The sequence below is a fragment of the Cuculus canorus genome, chromosome Z (genome assembly GCF_017976375.1).
Source record: "Cuculus canorus isolate bCucCan1 chromosome Z, bCucCan1.pri, whole genome shotgun sequence".
Lineage (NCBI taxonomy): Eukaryota > Metazoa > Chordata > Aves > Cuculiformes > Cuculidae > Cuculus > Cuculus canorus.
The window spans coordinates 10,731,416-10,750,699 of record NC_071441.1 but is presented as its reverse complement, the minus strand read 5'-3'; the positions used below and the strand labels follow the sequence as shown (position 1 = coordinate 10,750,699).

General features: G+C 37.6%; 1 protein-coding gene across 1 annotated transcript in view; it reads right to left on the bottom strand.

Moving 5' to 3' along the window:
* ZSWIM6 (zinc finger SWIM-type containing 6) overlaps nt 1-19,284 on the bottom strand; it is a 110,680-nt gene that overhangs the window by 44,596 nt on the left and 46,800 nt on the right. The window contains exon 2 of the mRNA XM_054054293.1: nt 6,240-6,596. Coding sequence (XP_053910268.1) covers nt 6,240-6,596 — 357 coding nt within the window. The remainder of the gene's footprint in view (nt 1-6,239; nt 6,597-19,284) is intronic.

Below are 19,284 nucleotides of genomic sequence, written 5' to 3'. Positions count from 1 at the left end.
AACTCCAGGTGAAGTTCCACCAGCAGCCAGCAGGAAGGCTGAGGCTCAGTGCCAGGCAGAGCTGAAGGTTCACTCCAAAGCTAGTGGTTTTGCATGGATGTAGCACAGCCCCAATGGGCATTGCAAGGCTTCAGCAGATGGACAGTCTGGCTGCAGAGAGGAAAACAGGCAGCCCTGAATTTCATCTCTGCAGCACAGTTCAGTACCAAGACCAAATCCTGTTCCCCACTTGTAAATTTGAAATAAGACTTACTGCTTTGGAGGGGTGTCATGAGGATAGATTAGTTCACATCTGAACTATGAAAGTGAAAAGCACTGTATAATTATACTAAATATTAAAACCCATAATTAAACAGTGTCAGTTTATAAACACTAGTATATTAATGTCCCTGCCTCAACCTCTGGCTTTTCTAACTTCTACCATGACTGATCTTTGAAACAGGTTTTACGGCATGTCCTTACAGTTAGATACCATAAGGGTTTATACTCTGTATATAGACACAGACATATATACTCATACTTTTTCACTAAAAATACTAAACTGCAATCTTAGCAATCAAAGCAGGAATATTGTACACAACTGTTTGTAACATTGAACACCCAAATAAAATTTTAAAACAAGGTAAGACTTACATTTATGATCACTGGTTACATGTAAATATAATCACTTCCAAGTTCTAAGAAGCAGAAGCATTTAAAAACCCAAACAACCTGATCATTTACAGAGCCACTTTAAGAACAACTGCTTTCAAAACAAGCAGCCTCATTCAAGAACTGGTGTTGCATGAGGACAATTTAACCTCAAAAAGTAGAAGCAAAGCAAGGAGCATTGACTAACACAGGCTAAGAATTGCCTACATTGCAGACTACTCAGGTACAGATCAGCAGTGAAATTTTGTTGAAACAACAGAAAGTAGTCTTTAAGGCAAACTCCTTTCACGGTCCTTATTTCTGAAGTATCACAGAAGTTGTTTTAATCTTCAAATGAAACCATGCCAAATAAGTTATTCACAGCCACACTGAAACTTTTTTGAACTTCACCCTATAAAAATCTTAAGTATACAAATGAACTACAGATCAGTTAAATTTTTATTAAATATCATCCCATGAAAGCATTAAGGAAAAGATATGGAAAAATTACTACAAATCAAAAGCATGACCTACTAAGTACTACGCAAAGATTGAATGGTCACAGCTAGAAATCAATCCTGTCATACACTGATTCACAAAAGAATAGTAATTGATTTTATAAACTTGGTGTGTCCATATTTATTCTAAAAAATAATTACATAAACACAAAGATCATAAAATTAATGATTCAAAAATATTATTATGCCTTTGATTCCCCAAATGATTCAAAGTTTAAATGTAAGTCACTTCATCTTATACTTCATTTCAGAACTCTTCGGTGGAATACAAAACTTGTTCAGCAGCCCACAGCATTAAAGAAAAACAACTGCTGTGAAGCAGCTAGTGCTAGCAACAGAAAACAGGAAGACAGCACAGGCCATGCTAAGCTGCTAAGGAAAGTTAATACCCCCTCCCAGTAATTTTAACTTCCAAGAAGTTCTCTCTCCCATCTACACATACAGCAAAATGCACAAACTTATCTGCTAACAACATTTAACCTCTCCCGCTAAAATCCAGGTCTTAAACATTATATAGCAATAACTTCGTGCGGTAGATAAAAAAATCCTTCCTTATCAGTACAGACCAGCATGCAATATGTCTTAAATTTACAAATTTCATAAATTCTTTGTTCATGTTACTTTGCAGCTATGAATTGTTTCATTCCATTTTATGCTGTACTACTTATTTACTTCTACTAGGGTTTCTCAAATTTCTCTAGTTCTGGCTACCGTTGTTGCTACTTCCTTCCCAAATCTGGTTGACTAACATATCATACACTAAGCATTGGAACATCTTACTTTCATCCTTCCAGAAAGAAAACTCAGCTCTCGTTTCCTACATTCTTCTTACTCAATGAGTCTCTCACATTTTTTAGTTTAAGCAGGCCAGACAACAGTCCATTCTCTAAATAACGTATCAACTTTCACATTAAATGTTCCCTTATCTAGTAGATTGGCAATGCATTGTATTCTGTTGTTCAGCCTTACCCTACAATTTTCAACTAAAATCTCCATCATTTCAGTTGAATATTATAAGTTTATATTAAAACATATTCACCTATGGTTCCAGATACCTTCGGAATGTAGAATATATAGGAACAGCACTAGACACTCTGAAATTTTCTTTTGAAGAAAACTGGCACTCCTAATATACATTACAGATTAACGTTTGCAGAGAATGTACCTAGATCCACTCAGACAAATAAAGAAACAACTACTTGGGTACCTCTGCTTCTGAGGAGACAAATATACTCAAACCACCTCCTCCCAGGTGTTCCCTCTTAACTTCAAGTTGCACATGTTTTTTACTGGTGAGTGACTTGTAGTCCGAGAATGGGAGAAAGTCTGGAGAAATCCACATTGGTCTTCTAAGAGCAGACACTGCAACAGCAGCAGTAAACACTCCAGAAAAACACAGTATAGCTTAAAAGTAAAAAATGAAATCCGTTTGCTAGGCTGCCCTTATACCTATAAAAGGCACACCCTTTTGTCACTATACATAACGAGAAATCAATGCTAATTCAAGATCAATATGCAAGCAGACCTTCTCTCCACCCCGACATTGCAGTTACTTTTCTATTTCTACCCAAATTCTCAGGAACATTGACCTTCCAATCAATTTAAGTGAAAGTTTCATACCTGAGAGAAGACAGATCAAAGATAACACACCCAGCTGATAATCCATCATCCTGACTGTTCTCTTCATAGCATTACACACCTGCCAGCTTCTTCTACTACAATGGTAAAAAAATTAACAGGGAGAAAAAAGCCTCAGCTAATCAGGATCCAAATCTACATCCAACTGTCTGAGTCAGCATCCCCAAATCGAAATTCAGTGTGAAGCCAATAGCTATGAAGTGCACACATTAGGTTATCACTACAAATTCCTACACTTCTCTTCATCAGTACAGAAGATTAGGCCCCAGTTTTGAAACCACCAGGATCATGTACAGCTGCAGCAGTGTCACACAAGAAACATCAGAATACAAGTCTTCTCAAATGTAAGCTGTGTTTCTGAGCTTTAAAAACATGCAAACCCCTCTTGTAATGCAATCATTACCACGTGAAAATTTGCATGGCAAATACAAGAGTATTCCTGATAGATCATTTGACTCTTCTGAATAAGTTAGTGAATGGACAACACATTCCTGTGATTCTAACAGCATTCCCTTATTTTTCCATGCAGTGAGCCCCAGTTATGAAGCAAATAAGGATACTGCATCATTTGTATCCAGTGAGGAACTCAAAGTGATTTATCATTTCAAAACCTGTGTGATTAGTGTAAGTCTCTCCACTAGTTTGCCCACTAAACTACACGAGGAACACAGCTGAAGCCAGTCCCAGAATGCTGAACAAGACAGAATTTTGAGCAAGTGAACAATTGGGTAATTCACTTTTTGTGAAAGAAAAGTGTTGCAGAGTTGTTCAATCCCCCTAGCCTGCTCATAAGCAAGTCAACAAGACGGTTGCAGTCAGAGCTCTTCCAAGTCCTGGATCATTCTTATGTATGAATCAATAGTATTCAAGAGCCGATTTCTTTTGCCTGTTGCTGGAAATAGATGAAAACTAGAACTAGTATAGCCACCAGAAAAGAAAAAAATAATTAAAAATTAAAGTTTTATACAAAGCAACCCTGAAAGTAAAACACTTCTGGGTAACACTGAAAATAATTTCCTCATCCAGCTCCAGATTCAGGACTTGCCTTTGATCAAAGCTGCTTCTCCTATTTCTGCGCAAGGTCTCCTCTTTTATAAGCAAGACTTTTTAATTTTTGCTCCTTCACACCTATGCCTTCACGCAGTGTTCAGTATAATTCCTTTTCAAACACTAGTTTAGTGAGGTTAAACTGTTCAAAGCAAGACAGGTCTACATGACGGTTTTGTATTACAAACTGAACATCTGCAACATAGGACATATGAGAGTGAGTGACCATCTTATGTTCACCAGCCTGTGCTATCAGAACCAAAGAGAAGATTTTTTTGGTTAACTTTAACTTGATTAAAGATTAAACTAACAGAATTACAGTATGAATCCCAGAAGAACACTTGTTACATAATCAGAGGAACTTTTCCTTAAAAGAATCATGTAATTTTTTTAACATTGTAAACGCATAAAAAGATAACCCGATCATGATTTTATGGAAGTGTAAGAAGAAAAGCAGGAGACTGTCAATTGTTTTTGATGACTCAGCTTTGTTTGGTAACAGCAGTTGTAGCAGTTACGTTGCCTGGATTTTTTACTTCAGTTTTTTTGTATTCTATTAAGAAATACCAATAGTCAACAAAAGACTGCAATCTCACTTACTACAAAAACAGCAACATGTGTAAGAAACATTTTAGTTCTGTGGATATTTTAAAATTACCCTACTCAAATTCACTGTGGAATTTCTTAACTAGTGATCAACTTAGGTTTTTTGCTTCCTATAGTTTTTGCTGTTTGGGCTGTGATATAAACAACAAACACCTCTTTAAGAAAAAAACTATTAAGCAATGATATATTTTGACAATACGAAAACAGCTGACAGACTAACATGCCTATGACTAGCATAATTACAGACTTACTGTTGATCAAATTTAAGCACTCTCTGCAACTGCTTGTCATTCCTCTTGCATTAGCTATAGTATAGCCAATACAGCCATATATAGCAATCATCTGTCCTTCCTTTCCCACCCCTGCCCTTCCCCTTTTCTAATCACCCTTAACTGTTCAAATCTCTATGACACTAATACCATAATTCTTCCTTCCCCATAGTTCCTTATGTTCATGCTATTACCAGCTCTCACGCAACAAATGTCTTCAGCTTACACCATGTGAGACTCTTCTACTGCTCAGTGTCCTGTACCTGCTTTATCATCCCTTTCTTTGCACTGTCACCAGGCAGTCCCACCAACCAACTTCTCTATTTTCCATAACTACAGCAACTGTCTTGCCTCTGGCCACATCCCCACAGCCCTCAGCCATATGAGCACTGCTTCTGAAATTTACCTTCTTGCAGCACCACCTGTCTGGGCCTGCCAGGGTCACCGGACCCTAAGGAGAGTGGCTATGCTGCAGATGAGTCCTGCTACTGGAATGACTCCCTGCTTTTGTTCTGTACAATGTGTTTTCTCTTCTGTAACATTAAGCAGCTTGGTTGTGTTTGTATTGCAAATTTCTTGGCATAGTGGTCACCCCTCTTAAATATCTAACACAGAAAAACTTCTCCTGCCAACGAACAAACAAGCAAAAAAGTTATTTTTAGATATTTAGATAACTTATTCTTCCCCTCTAAGCTGCCCTTATGCTTACAGCTCTAGTCACCTTAGAGGGCATTTCTATCAGGTGACCTTATAGGAACACAGGACTTAAAATAGCTGGGTCACATCAAATCCACAATTATCCACTTTTAGTTCAGTGGGGTACATAGAAAAGCCACCTCGGAAGCCTCAAGTCACACCCAGCACCCTCTAAGAAACATAAGCAGTTCAGTACAAGAAACAGAGCTATTAGAAACATGTGCAGCAGAAAGAGCAGGAAAGATCAAGGTTTTTGCTGATGCTGCAGCCTGCTACAGCACTAATAAGAAAAAGGCATTGACATACAGGCTTTCTATTTCTTCCGATCTCACATAGAAACCAAATTCCAAAGGATAATAAAAACATTTAATGAAGGAAAATAACAGTAACACCTACTTACTTTTACAGTTTGCCATTGAAACAAAATTACACATTCAAAATGTCAGAAAATTAGTTCAAAAAGAACAAAATAATAAAAAGACGCTGTTGGTAAGTTGGCAAGGTAGTTCCTTTAAACAATGCGGCTATACAAAAACACCACTGCTCAGTTTTTCATAGCTGGAACATACAAGCATCAAGCAGATCGGGCCACATATTAATAGTGCTGGAGACCTCAAGCTCATTACGAAAAAGAGAGAAGATTTCATAAGCAAACTACTGCATTCTAAATATCTTAAACCAAAGGTTCAGAAACAGAATCCTCTTTAGTCAACACCATAGAATCACAATTATTCAGGTCGCAAGGGAGCTCAGCAGGTCACACTCCTGAATGCCACAAAAAAGCTCAAAATCAAATGATGAATGAAGCAAAAGGAAAAACAAATATGAAACTCACCATGGACTTGATTGATTTCTGAATTCTGAGAAAGAATTTCATCTGCTAATTTTTGAGCAGTTGGCAAAACTTCTGTGTGGTGCACTGTGATCAAATACTGTACAAATTTTTGTAGTTGGTCTCTGTTCATTTGAAAGAGTGTCTCTGAAATGGGAAGATGCAGTTTGACCTGATCTGGCTTGCGGATCCGGTATAAAGAGAGTGCCACAACATGGGCACAGTAAAATATGTCCTTGTTTCCACAGCTACAGGTCACTGAGGTAATCTTGCAACGATCAAAGCTGATAGCTACATTGCAAACAGTTTCTGGCTCCGATTGCATTGCAGGCTCTGTCACTGTGCCACTCAAGTGGAAACCTGTGCAGGGGGAAAAAGACGACTTGTATTATTAAGTAAAATGCTATGTCTTATTATCAAAAACCTTTTGTTAATAAGGCAAAAGTCATTATCTGTTTCTGAGACGTGATGAAGAACTTGCTTTAATTACAAATATGAGTAACCTTTTCTTTGTACATACCTTTCCCAACTCCAATAAAATCAAAATGGGCATTAAAAAGCAGTTTACAAGCCCTCTTTACCTTCCCATCACAACATGCATAGAAGTTTCATAGTAAGAAAAACATTTCTTTGGTAAATTATAGCTGCAGAAGAATAGCTGCACCTAAATTAAGACCAATGTGAAACTCCCAGTACTTTAGCAAGTCGGCAGCATTTTCCAAACCCCCCCCACCAGGGAGCCTGCGGCACCCACCAGCAAGTTTAACCACTGTTTCATTAAGTAAGAGGGAAGTAGTGCACTCTAGTGGCACAAACCCAGGTCCCAGCCTCAACTCTGTCACTGACTGACTGACAAATCACAATCTCTTTGCTTTCACCTCGCCCAGTGCTGAGCTCACGTTAAAGCTCATCTTCACCCAGGTGATCAATTGGATAGCTATGTTGCATAGCTTGCTGGACGTGGAAACTGTTGCAGTTACCAATATCCAGTCTATTACATCTATAACAATGAATGAGACACGTACGGTATTTCAGAAGTCTTCATTATGGCCTTGTTTTCTATTCCTAATAATAACACACAAGGCAAGGCAAAAGAGCTAGGTTTTCCTGTATTGCACAAAGGTATGGTATACCATGAAAAAGCTGTTAACTTCAGCTACCAGTTAGCACAAAGATGCTACCGGTTAACACAGCACCCTGATGAACTAAGGTCTCAAACTCTTCAATCAGACATAAACCCACATATGCTTACCCAACACAAAGGCCCAAGTTTTGGCTCTCAATATTTTGTTACTGAATACCAGAATTTAAATGTTTCTTTTGGCTTTTATGTAAACATGACATTGATTTTGGCTCACGAGTTAAGTCAGAGGCATAGATACAGGGCAATACAACTAAATCTTATGTGCCATACTATATTAAACTTGAACATACAGTACATATAAAATCCAGAATGGACACTACAAATAAGGCACTATATGTGTACTATTTATAAAGGAAATAATACAAAGCCACACTTCCCTGAAGTCCAAAACTTTAGTATTCTTGAAATACTGGAACAATTTGTTGTAGGAAGCGGTATCATACTAAAATTAAGTAACACATATGTAGCCCTAGTCCAAAATGTTGAATCTCCAATTGTTTTTTTTAAATAAAAAACCTTCAAGTTACAGAAAACAGAAGGGAAAACATCTCATTTTTTCCATTTGTTTACACTGTACATTTCAGAGCAGGTTTCACAGTCAGCATCAGTGTTTGGATTGCACTCAAGAGCAGCACTCCGATACTCTACCCTGAAGGTGGTCATATGCACACTAACTTTGACTTTGCAAGAGGATGTTTACCATTTAAAGTAATTACAAGTGATGCTGAAGAGGCAGTAAGCTGTAAAGTACACAGAAAGGAAGGGGGTAGACTAAGAAGACCAGGTGAATGCAATATTCTTGCGCTTGTCTCCACTTAACACACATAGAAGGGAAATGGAACTGCCCTCGCATCATGAGCTCTTCCCTCTGCTTTTCCCTTTAAGCACTCATAGCATCCTCCTATAAGGACTCTCTCGAAAAGAAGAGGCTTTGTTAAACTTCGTCAGCTCTATTTCCGATTAATTCCCAATGAGTGAAAGCTGGATTGGTGCGCCCAAAAAACGCACAGATTTTTCTTTTTAATATCACTTTCCTATGAAGCATACATAAAACTGCTTCTTATCTGTGAGCTCAAGAAATGCCTACTCCATACCGAAAGGGCCTGATCTAACTTCCTCCTTACTTTCAGTAAGCACCTGAACTCCTACTAATTCCACCAGAAAAAGGCCCAGTGAAATATTTTGTATTGATTTTTTTTTTTTAAAAAAAAAAGCCCAATCACCTATTCCAACAATATCATCACTTTTAATTTGTCAGTAGATAATTCAAGCATTCAAATAAGTTAGTCTTCCTGGAATGATGAATGCCTCCAGAAATATTTAGAGTTAACAGCAGGCCTGCCTTTAAATCCCTGCACACTTAACACAAACACTGCTCATAGCTCCCCTCCCTTTCCAAAGATTTTTTTGAGAATTCATGTTACAAGCAGTAACATTAATATACATAGATTCTGGACTAAACAACGACAGCACTAATGTAGTCAAGTTACCTAACCTATCCTTCTTAAATTACAGAGGGTTTAAACTAAAACATCAGCTGCCCTTGAGGCTAAAACACAGAAGGTCTGTATTAACTGTGCTGCAATGTTACATTATGCCTGGTAATTATGAAACACTATTTTCCTCATTTTTTTCTGTTTGTATTTTTAAGGAAAGAAATTGTTAGCAAATATGATCTTTAAAAAGGCTTCAACACACCAGAGAAAACAGGTCAGGAAATTTCTGCACAGAAGCCCTGGTAAGGCTGTTATTTAACCTATCAAACATCAAATGCCAGCTTCTCCACTGCCCATAGTACTCAGAGAGGAATGTTCCCCTCCTGCAGACATAGCTTTAGTATTTTTTCACTTAACCATGTAATATTCTTGATATAACGTATGAAGAGTTAGTAGCAGATAAACTAAGGCCACGCGTTTCGCTGGACAGCTTTCACTAGCAGTAATTTATAGCCCGCTGAGAAGAGAGATGTTACATGCTCCTGGAAGAGGGCAAAAGGTACCACCTACACGGAGACTCAAAGATAATGACATTTCACTAACAGATCCAAAGGAATGAAAAAAATCTCTTCTCACTCCAAGCAGGTATCTCAAAACCCCAAGAACACTGCTGTTTCACTTTTAAAGTAAAAAGCTGGTTCATTATTTTCTAAAGACAACAGAATGATTGCAGGCAGAAAAGCACGTGTTTAGCACAGAAGCTATTTATAGATCAGGCACACTTCACCGTTTCCCTTCAGCTGCTGCAGTTCAAAATGTTTTACTGTTTTCAAACCAACACGTGACCAGTAATTCAAGCTCTGCTGACATTTTCAGCACATAGAGGCTTTGCATTCTAAAAAAATGCATTTAGAAAAGCAGTTGGAGCATTAAGACAACATATCAAATGAAGCTCTTTTACAAAGTGATTTTGCTTCTGTTCAATGCTCACCTCAAACACACCACAAAAACTATTTAACAGCCAAACCCAGCATTTTCAACTGCTATACTTTTGGAAAAGGATTGTGCCAAAGTGCCATCAGGAGGAAAGCATTAAGAATTCAGTGAATTTTACAAAGTAGTTTTAGCCAAAATCCGTTTGACAGTCTGATCCATTAACTAAAAACATTCTGGGATTGTAAAGCTGTCTAATAAATGAAAATTCGTATTACTATAGCGTAGTATTTGCCAGCACAAATACATATGCCTATCATAAAAGATAAATACTTTGTAACAAAAGAAAAGAAACTTCAAACTGCAAGGCACTAAAGAGACGAAATTATAGTAACATGCAGGGAAACAACAGTAGGTCAGCTTTTAGTTAAAAGCAAATTTTAAAATAGAGTTCCACTAATCCAAAAAGGTGTGCAGCAAAGTTACTGCACAAAATAAGCAATGACACCTCAGAAGCTTAATTTCTACCGTCATGACGTGTTACAAAGCATCTTCAATACACTCAAGTCCAAATATGCATTTTCACAAGATACAGACCAAAATGAACAAAAATTCAGAACAAGCCCCGTAAAACACTGGGGTGGGGAGGGCACAAGCAAATATCAGGCAGTTATGGTGAAATTATATGGTGTTGTGGTTCAAGAAAGTAAAACAAGTTTGAGTTGTGAGTACAACAAACTTTTAAACGAATGATAAATATTAATTCAATCTAAAATTTTAAACCTTTGATTTATTTTCTTTCAGTAATTTAGAATTTAAAATTCTAAAATGTTCTTGTAGACATGGAAAAAATAATAAATCAAAAACCTCTCATTCAATGGGAGCCAAATCCATTTGTGATTCAGTGAACAAAATGACAAGCTATCATGAAGTGAACTATATCTGAAAATATTTTTTCAAGGAACTTTTTAGCTGCCTACTCAAAAATAACATCATCTAACATCAAAACAAACATTACCATCCTAAAAAATAGCAGGTTGTCTTTACAAACATAAAAGTATTGGAACAAAATGTATTAAAAAATGCAAACTTGCATTGCATATATTAGAAATATATCTTTGCTGTCAAGAATTTCAGTGGTTAAAAAGAAAATCACTTTAACTTCACACTTAAAGCAATTGATAGCTTTGATTGAAATGCAACCATACATCACCCTGGGCACTATTTATCCTTTACAGAAAATACAAAGATGTCAGAACTGGATTACAGAAATATCCTAAAGCTTATCATCCACTGCTTTTGAATAGCTTTCTCCCACATACCTTTTGAACCCCACACATACCTCAGCCACGACACATATGTTATCCTAAAGTTAGGAAATGTGCTACCAACTGTACTTGGAAAATGGATGTGTTCCTTAACATTGACCTTTTTTTCCAAGCAGGTTACAAGAACCATATATACATCTAGTCAGAAAAATGCATGAGCTGTTTCACATTTACATAAGAAAGACCAGCAGATGAGACTCCTCGATGTTGGGGGGAACTTGTTCTGGGAGCGGTGGAGTCTTTAGCATGGAAGACCCACGCAGGTAAGCTTCCCCTGCTGAACTTCACATACATCAGAAACATACTCTCCTTCTTTAAGAGTCATTTTAATTAACTTCCAGGCCCACCAGCTAAGATTTATTCAGACTACTACATCACTTGGCAAATACAATCACTGTGTGAAGTGAAAAGTATCTCAGCTTCATCTTGCCTACCACACAACAAGAAGAAATCCTTATGGAAAGTAGTTCCTAACTATGCCCATTAGCTATTCTTTCAGAACTTAGATCAGGTTGCATTTTGTTTCCCAAGACAAACAAAAGTCTAAACCATGTTTACTTCATTCAAATTTTGTCCTTTAAGAAGTGGCTTCCCTTTAAGATGGCAAAGTAGTATCCCTACACTCACTTCTGTACTTTGGAATACTCTAAAAACAGATCAACAACATACTTTGAAATTGTTATGAAGTCAAATCTTTGCATGCCGCCACTTAGCCTGAAGCTAATGTTAACAACCTATTCATAAACCAAAGAAAACACTAATTTAAAATGGAAAATACTCACCCATACTACCTTAAACATGCCAGTGCAAAGGTAAAAAGGTGTGGAAAAAAAACCTGTTAACTAACAAGCAGCACATAAGACGCTTACTGCATAGAAAGAACACACAGGGTATAGAATAGCTAGTATTTTGAGAGCACTGCCACCTAGAATAAAACTGGTATTACCACTGGACACAAATACTAACAGAGGACCCATCAAAAACAACTGCACAGATTCCATGAATCTTTCATAAAAATGATAGTCAGGATTTTATGGTTTGGGAATTTTGCAAACAAGGGAGTAGCATTAAATAACTTCACACACATGCTCCACTAAACTTGAAAGTTCACCACCAGTGGCAAACATCCAAGAACGTGCATGCTGTAACAGTGCCAGCACTAGTGGCTTGAACAGCAAGATTTATTTGTCTCGCTGTGAACTCAACAGTTGCATTGATTAAAAAAATATCTTACAGGACTTCCTCCAGCAGCCCAAACCTTCAAGTCTGAGAACTGTTGTTCAACTATTACATTCACCGGACAGAGGCCCCAAGCCAAGCTTGATGACATCTCTGCTGCTCAAAACCGGCCGCTTTTCACTGTGGTCCAAGCAGGTGTTACAAATAACTCTGGATGGGATAAACCCATCCAGCCAACTCTTCCTTAAAAAGAAGTACAGGTTGTTCAAACAACAAATAACACAGCAAAATGCCCTGCTTAACAGCTGTAAAAGTTCTGGGCTGTTATGATAGATGCAGACCGTAGCAGCTCATGCTGTCTGGAGATGGAGGCACCGAACACAACATGCACCCCATGAATACGGCCTCAAGGTCCCTCACAGTTTCACAATTATGCCTGTGGTTAAATAACTTGCAATCCACCCTGCAGGAACCCCACATGAACTATATAATGACCCTCTCACCAGCACAGCTCACAGCTTCAGATCACATCTCTGCAAAACCTTAAAGTCATCTGCACCACAACTCATTTACGATGGACATCATCAACCCTAGTTTAGGTGTCTGTAGCACTAGCTTTAGTGCTTAAGCACAAAAACTTACACCAAAATTTTGCTGCAACAGATACTTTAAAAATGCTTTTTGGACAGCAGTAGCATAGAAGTCTAGCACAGTGATGCTGAAATTGTCTCCCAGGATGCAATGGCAAACAAAGCAGAAGCAGAACAGAAAAAAAGACTCTTCAATTACAGACTTAACATAGTGTCAGTACTAGAAGTATGAATGCTGACTGACTCCTGTCAGGTCAAGACAGCTACCAATCAACAGCTGCAGGCCACTCTCTATCAGGCATACAAACCAAACTCTTTTGTTGTTTTGGGTTTTATGGTGGGCAGGAGGGCTGTTTTTGGTGTTTGTCTTATTGTTTGTTTGGATTTTTTTAGAGAAAGGCATAATTTTAAAATGCTCTTCTACGCTAAGAGTTTAACAGATCTTCCTTCAGTATAACGTATCATAACAGCAGCTATAAATAAAAATACAATGCAATCTCAGTGTTAGCCTGGAAACCCTCAAGCTGATGGATGGAAAAGTACAGTTTGCTGTGAGACACCAGCAGACAAGATTTTTTACATATGACAATTTTTCTAATAATACACTCCAAAGATCATGTGATAGCTTTTTAAAAAAAAAAAAAATATCAAGAATGCCAAAGAAATAAGCTTTACAGAATGTGAGCAAATTAAACATTTTATGATTTATGATGCATGGAATATAACAAGCCTAAAATTTTAAGTGAGACTTAATAAGTTATCTGAGCTGAGGCAAACTGGCTGAATTCATCACACAGCAGCTCACTGTAACAAAAGTGTGAAGTGGGAGTCATCAAAACTGCGTTTGTGCTGAAGAGAAACTGGAAGTAAATTTAGAACAAAAGGGTAAAGAAAAAAAGGATAATTAATGCTCAAGAAAGTTGCTGGAAGCAGAGCTCCCCCAAAATAACTGAGCTTTTAACAGCTCATGCTGCCCAGACTGTCCAGCTAATGTACACTGAAATGTTTACAGGTGAACTGTAATGGAATACAAACACAGGCCAGCATCAGGTTCAAGTCTACATTCAGGCATAACAAAGACTGGAAACAGGAGGATAAGACAGATTACTCATTTACCCTTAAATTTTGATATAACTTCACAGGCCCTTGTTTTTGCAGAGAAAACAAACTGAAACAGCAGGATGTGCAAACCATCTGCAAGAATCTGCATCCCTGGGTGCCCAAGAACAAGGACTGATAACAACCAATCTCCAGACGGTCACTGCTAAGACATTTGTTGCTCCCTTCTGAGGAAGAATTTGCTCTACTATGGTGAACAGAAGCTGGCATCCCTCCTCCAGGGAGCAGGCAGGCAGCAGATATTCATCCCATAGCCCAAGGTATCTCTCAAAGCAATGTCATTTCAGCTTTTACTGCTTCTTAGTTTTCACATCACAAAATTTGCAGGAAGAAATTATGTTCAGTTGCTACAGAAGTATAAATATCAGAAGTGAGAAAGTGACTGCAAATGAGGAAGAGCAACAAAACCAAACAAACTCCGATTAAACCTCCTGCTTTCATTAAAATAAAAAAAGAAATACAATAAGAAATAGGCTGCTCCTGCATTCAAGAAAGTAAATATTTAGCGATTATCAGCTGTTTTAAGCAACTCAGAAGAGGCTTTGCCTGTCAAACAGATATGGTCATTTTTTAGTTACTATTCACATTTTTGTTGCCAAGAGGAGAAATGTTTCCCATTACAAGACTCCAGTTCAAGGCTTACCTTCAAGTACGAATCACCTAACTCCACCATAAAGATGTAACAGAAATTAAATAATCTGAGACTGAAGAAAAATTCCAGCAAGACCTGCTCAATAGTTAAGTGAGGGAAAAAGGAAGAACCTTGTCTAATCAATTTTTTTTTGTTTCAAAATTTTCCTCTACCACATCTCTGTTCTTTTCACACTCTCCATTACTGCTACCACATATCCTTTGCCATATCACATAAGCTCTATCAGCTTCACCTTATCTTAAGTCTGCACTCATATTCAACTTAATTTGCACAGTGCCTCTGTAAGTCTCCAACATTTCTCAACTTTTACAAATAAAGTATGATTAATAGCAGACATCTACATGGCTTTTCAAACACAAACTGAATTCAATTAATATAGGCCACAGAACAGAAGACAGGTAAAAGCAAGGAAAAACCTTTAAAAAATACATCCTGCTTGACTCATAACACTGCTTTATCATCAGTAAAAACAGTGTGTTTCTTATTGGGAAGTGGATAAAATCCTAAAAAAGAATACAACAACAATCACTGATATAAACTTGGGAAAGAAAATTTCAAAAGATTAGAAAATTACTACTTTCTGGAAAGAGTGTGACCAGATTTCCACAGCCATACTTAGTTTGGGAAAATTCCACACAGCATGTCTGAAACGCAGGCATCTTGTAGTAGAAGGTATTTAGGTCACTTCAACAACAGAACACATTTATCTGCCCAAGTAATACAAGACTGCCCTGGAACAGTTTAATTTTAAGCTATGCAAAACTGTAAGCCAATATAATCTTGAAACTAAACTGACCTCCCATCAGAAAATGTTATACTTGGCTTAAAAGAGGAAATTGCCACTCCCATATCCATTGATAGCAGTGGAATACATAAATTTTATTTTGTTTAAGAAGGGGAGGGGAGAAAAAGAAGAGATCAATGCTGCACTTTGCCAAATAAAAAACAACATTAAAGCACCCAAAAAATAAGTGAGATCCTTTCTTTATGGCTATGATTCTATTGTTCCGCTTTCACACTAAATATTCACAAAGTCTTAATTCTGAGCAATTGCGATGGTTTTATTGCTTTAGTTTTTTTAACAAACATTTGTGCCTAACTGCAAGAGTCAGGATGTTCACTGAACTCCTGTTTTATTAGTAATCAAATTGAACGTAAAAAAAACAACAAAATGTTTTTAAGTGCAAAAACAACGGTCACTGTGTAGGACTTTGGGAGTAGATCAGTTCACTTTGTACTGTATATTTTACAAGATAAATGTTTTCTGCAACTTCCCCTCAGCACCAGAGCATTACAAGGGATTCCAGGAAAAATAATGCAGTACAACACAGTATTTCCTGACAAAGCAGCAGAGAAAAAGCCCCTAAAACCATAGTGTTGAAAGAGTTCCAGGCTGAAAGTCTAAAAAACCACCATTACAAACGAGTTACCCTTGCACAGCTGAAGTTAACATCAGGGGCAGCAATCTTTTTATCTAGTTATCCAGGGCAAACTGCAGTAGTGCCCCAGCTGAAGACTGGAACTGTTGCAGTAACAGTAAGAGTGTTAAAAAAAGTCATGCAATGGTCACTTACATTATATATCAGAATATTCTTGATATAAGGCATATAACCTAAACGCACACAAGTGAACATACTGTACAAAATCAGATCATTGTGGTTCAGTTTTTCCATACTGTTGCTAGGTTGCATAACCTAATTCACTTCTCACTTTTTTATTTGATGAAATCAAGTCAATATATGTAAGTCCTGACTAGCACACCCCATCACCAAAACTGCCTGATAAGTCTTGCTATACCTGTAGTCCTCCATACAGATGTGCACCACCTCCTTCCAGACACGGGATGCAGAATAAATAGCCTTCATGTCAGAAAAATGGATTTCCACAGGCACACACAGTTTTGAGTGTAAGTTGCTCACGTATCTCTCTATACTTATACAATACAAGTATCTGTTAGTTCAAACCAAAAGTTATGTATGTTCCCAGGCCCTAATTTCTTCGTGTCTCTGACTTCTGGCAGCTGCATGCATAGTAAGCACTTCGAATAAGTAAGGGTAGGTACGTGCAGGTGGGAAGCCTGATGTATGTTCTTTTACTGACTAAGCCAATGCTACATATTCAGAGCACACAATGTAAGCAAGATCAATAAGCACTTTTTTACAGAAGTACTTTTAAGGCTCACCTCCTTCCTCTAAAGCATTCTTTGAACGAGCAAGGCATACCATGCTTCCTTGCCTAAGCCAAGAAATTCTCAGGAATTTCTCTAACTTGGGGCATCCAGAAGCTTAAAATCTGCAGTTATTTTGACTGTTAATTAGATTCTAGGTAGTATGTTAGTACATAACATGTTATAGAAGTCATAGGGTTGAACAGTAAAGTGCAACATGAAATTCTACTTTTTCTTTAAATTCATGCCTCACACCCACAAAATCAAAACTTTTCAGATAACAACACAGAGCTACTGAAAAGTCTGGAAAGATAGGGGGAAGAGGCAAAAAACAAAACTGCACAATCAAGAAAGCAAAAATTCCAGGATAAGTTAAAGAAAAACAATCTAAGGAAGAAGGATAAATTATACAGCTAAACACAATCTAATTTGTCATTTGACTTTATTAACCAAGTTACTGGAATCCAGCATGCTATGGTTTGGCCTCCAGGCCAGGTTTTGCAGTACTTAAGCTATTAGGCTGAGGACCCCAACAAAAGGCATATCTGCCAACATGTAATATTTCTTAACTTTCACTAAGAAGCCAAGGAATGCCTTATAGCTACCTCTGGATAGAAGGAAAGGAAACAGTTACATAGCCACCATCAATTCACTTTTACAGTGCACTGCTGAGAGTCACAAGCACAAGGAGACAGAAGACAAAAACCTAAAGGATGGCAAGTCTCTCCGTCTACCTGTGAGCCAAGCAACTATCTGCTTTCATGCAATGAAGAAGGAATTCACTTTCTCTTCCAGACCCCTGCATTCTTCCGCCATTTATTTCTGGGCTTCAGCTTCTGATAACCTATGTATACTACAACTACTAGCATTTGTGATAAGCTGGCAGTGGTGTATTTGTGGAAGTATGGTTAATGCCTCGTTTTGTTAGCTTTGTTTGTCTACTAGAATAGTCAAGTGTTGGTCTTACCAACAAACACAGAAACCAACCACCCACAAAGCTAAATACACTGCTGGCAAATTTTGTGATTCAAGGTTGTCAATTTTACTTATTGGTCTTGTAGTGGTACTAGATCTCCTTTTTGATGCAGGTCTCATGCCTACAGGTCTTCCTTTTGTGATAAGAATGACGTTTTCTGTTTAAGCTCTTGGCTTTTATCATCACCTACATAAACATAGCTGGGAGAGAAAAAAAAAAAGGAAGATCATTCCAAGTTCTTGAAGAAAAAAAGTGTTTATACAAACGCTGAAACAGAAGCAGGTAAAGACAGAGGATGTGCTTTCCTGGCAGAAAAGCTGAACAGGAACTATGCCTCTAACACTAGTTTTTGATTCTATTACTAACGGTTAAAGATTGTTTTCTGTCTTAGATTAAATTAAGATTAAACTCAGTGACATACTGGCTTATCATATCATATCATTGTCATCTTCCTAAGGCTGTGTTGTCACAGTGTATTTAAACAGCACAATGGAAACAAGATTACATATGAACTAGTGTTCAGTGTTGCCCAAGATACTCAGATTGAGAGACTTGCTAATATTTGAAGTAGCTCTCTATCACAATAAGAAAGGCAGAAAGAACAGTTATGTTCTGTACTAGCCTGTTACAATGAAGAAGAACCATAAAGAGGAAACTGTGTTTTTAACTTTGAACACTGTCAATACCCCAGATCTCAAAATAAAACCAAAATACTTTGAAGTCAGGCTCCTCACGTAGAAGAGTACTGATTTATTTACTTTATTCTTTAAATAGTTAAAAAGAAATTTAAAGCATCTAAAAAGAATGCTCTAAGTATTGTCCCCATCACCTCCTGCAAATCTTCCCTGCTCTGAGTAATTTGAAAGCAGCAGCTGGGTACTGTGTCAGTTGTCCACTTTGTAAAAATTAAAATGACACCCCAAAGAAATCCACCCATACCACCCTCAGTCAAATGGGAAGGAACAGAACTGTTTAATCATCATCATGCTTCCAGAAGGCTGACTATGAGGTTGTTTTTCTCTATTGAGAAATGGTTTAACAGGATCATTGACCGTACCACAGCAGACTACGTATCAAAGATTACTATTCCCTACATCTGTCTTTTCCTGTTTACTTAGTCAAGCAGGATGCTTCCTCCTCTGATAAGGAGCGAGACAGACATAAGGAGCTGCAAACATTATCAGCTGTTTCCTTAGAAATCTGCCTTTCCTCTCTGCAGTCTGAATCTCTAGATCAGTGTGACAATTGTCCATATGATACCTCCTGCCCTTTTAAATTCTCTAAGCAAGTCTCAATTCAAATTCACAGATATAGCTTGGTCTTAACAAGGAATAATGATGTTTTAAAGATTAAATGGGGTCACTATATAAGTACCTGAACAGCAGCTCAACTATTCTGAAAATAACTTCAAAACACAGAATAATAACAGTAATGAATCCGGAACACCCAAAGTTTGTTGGTACCCATTTACTCCACAAGAAAACCCTGTTTCTCAGCAAGAAAATTTCTAGTTCTCACCTCTCA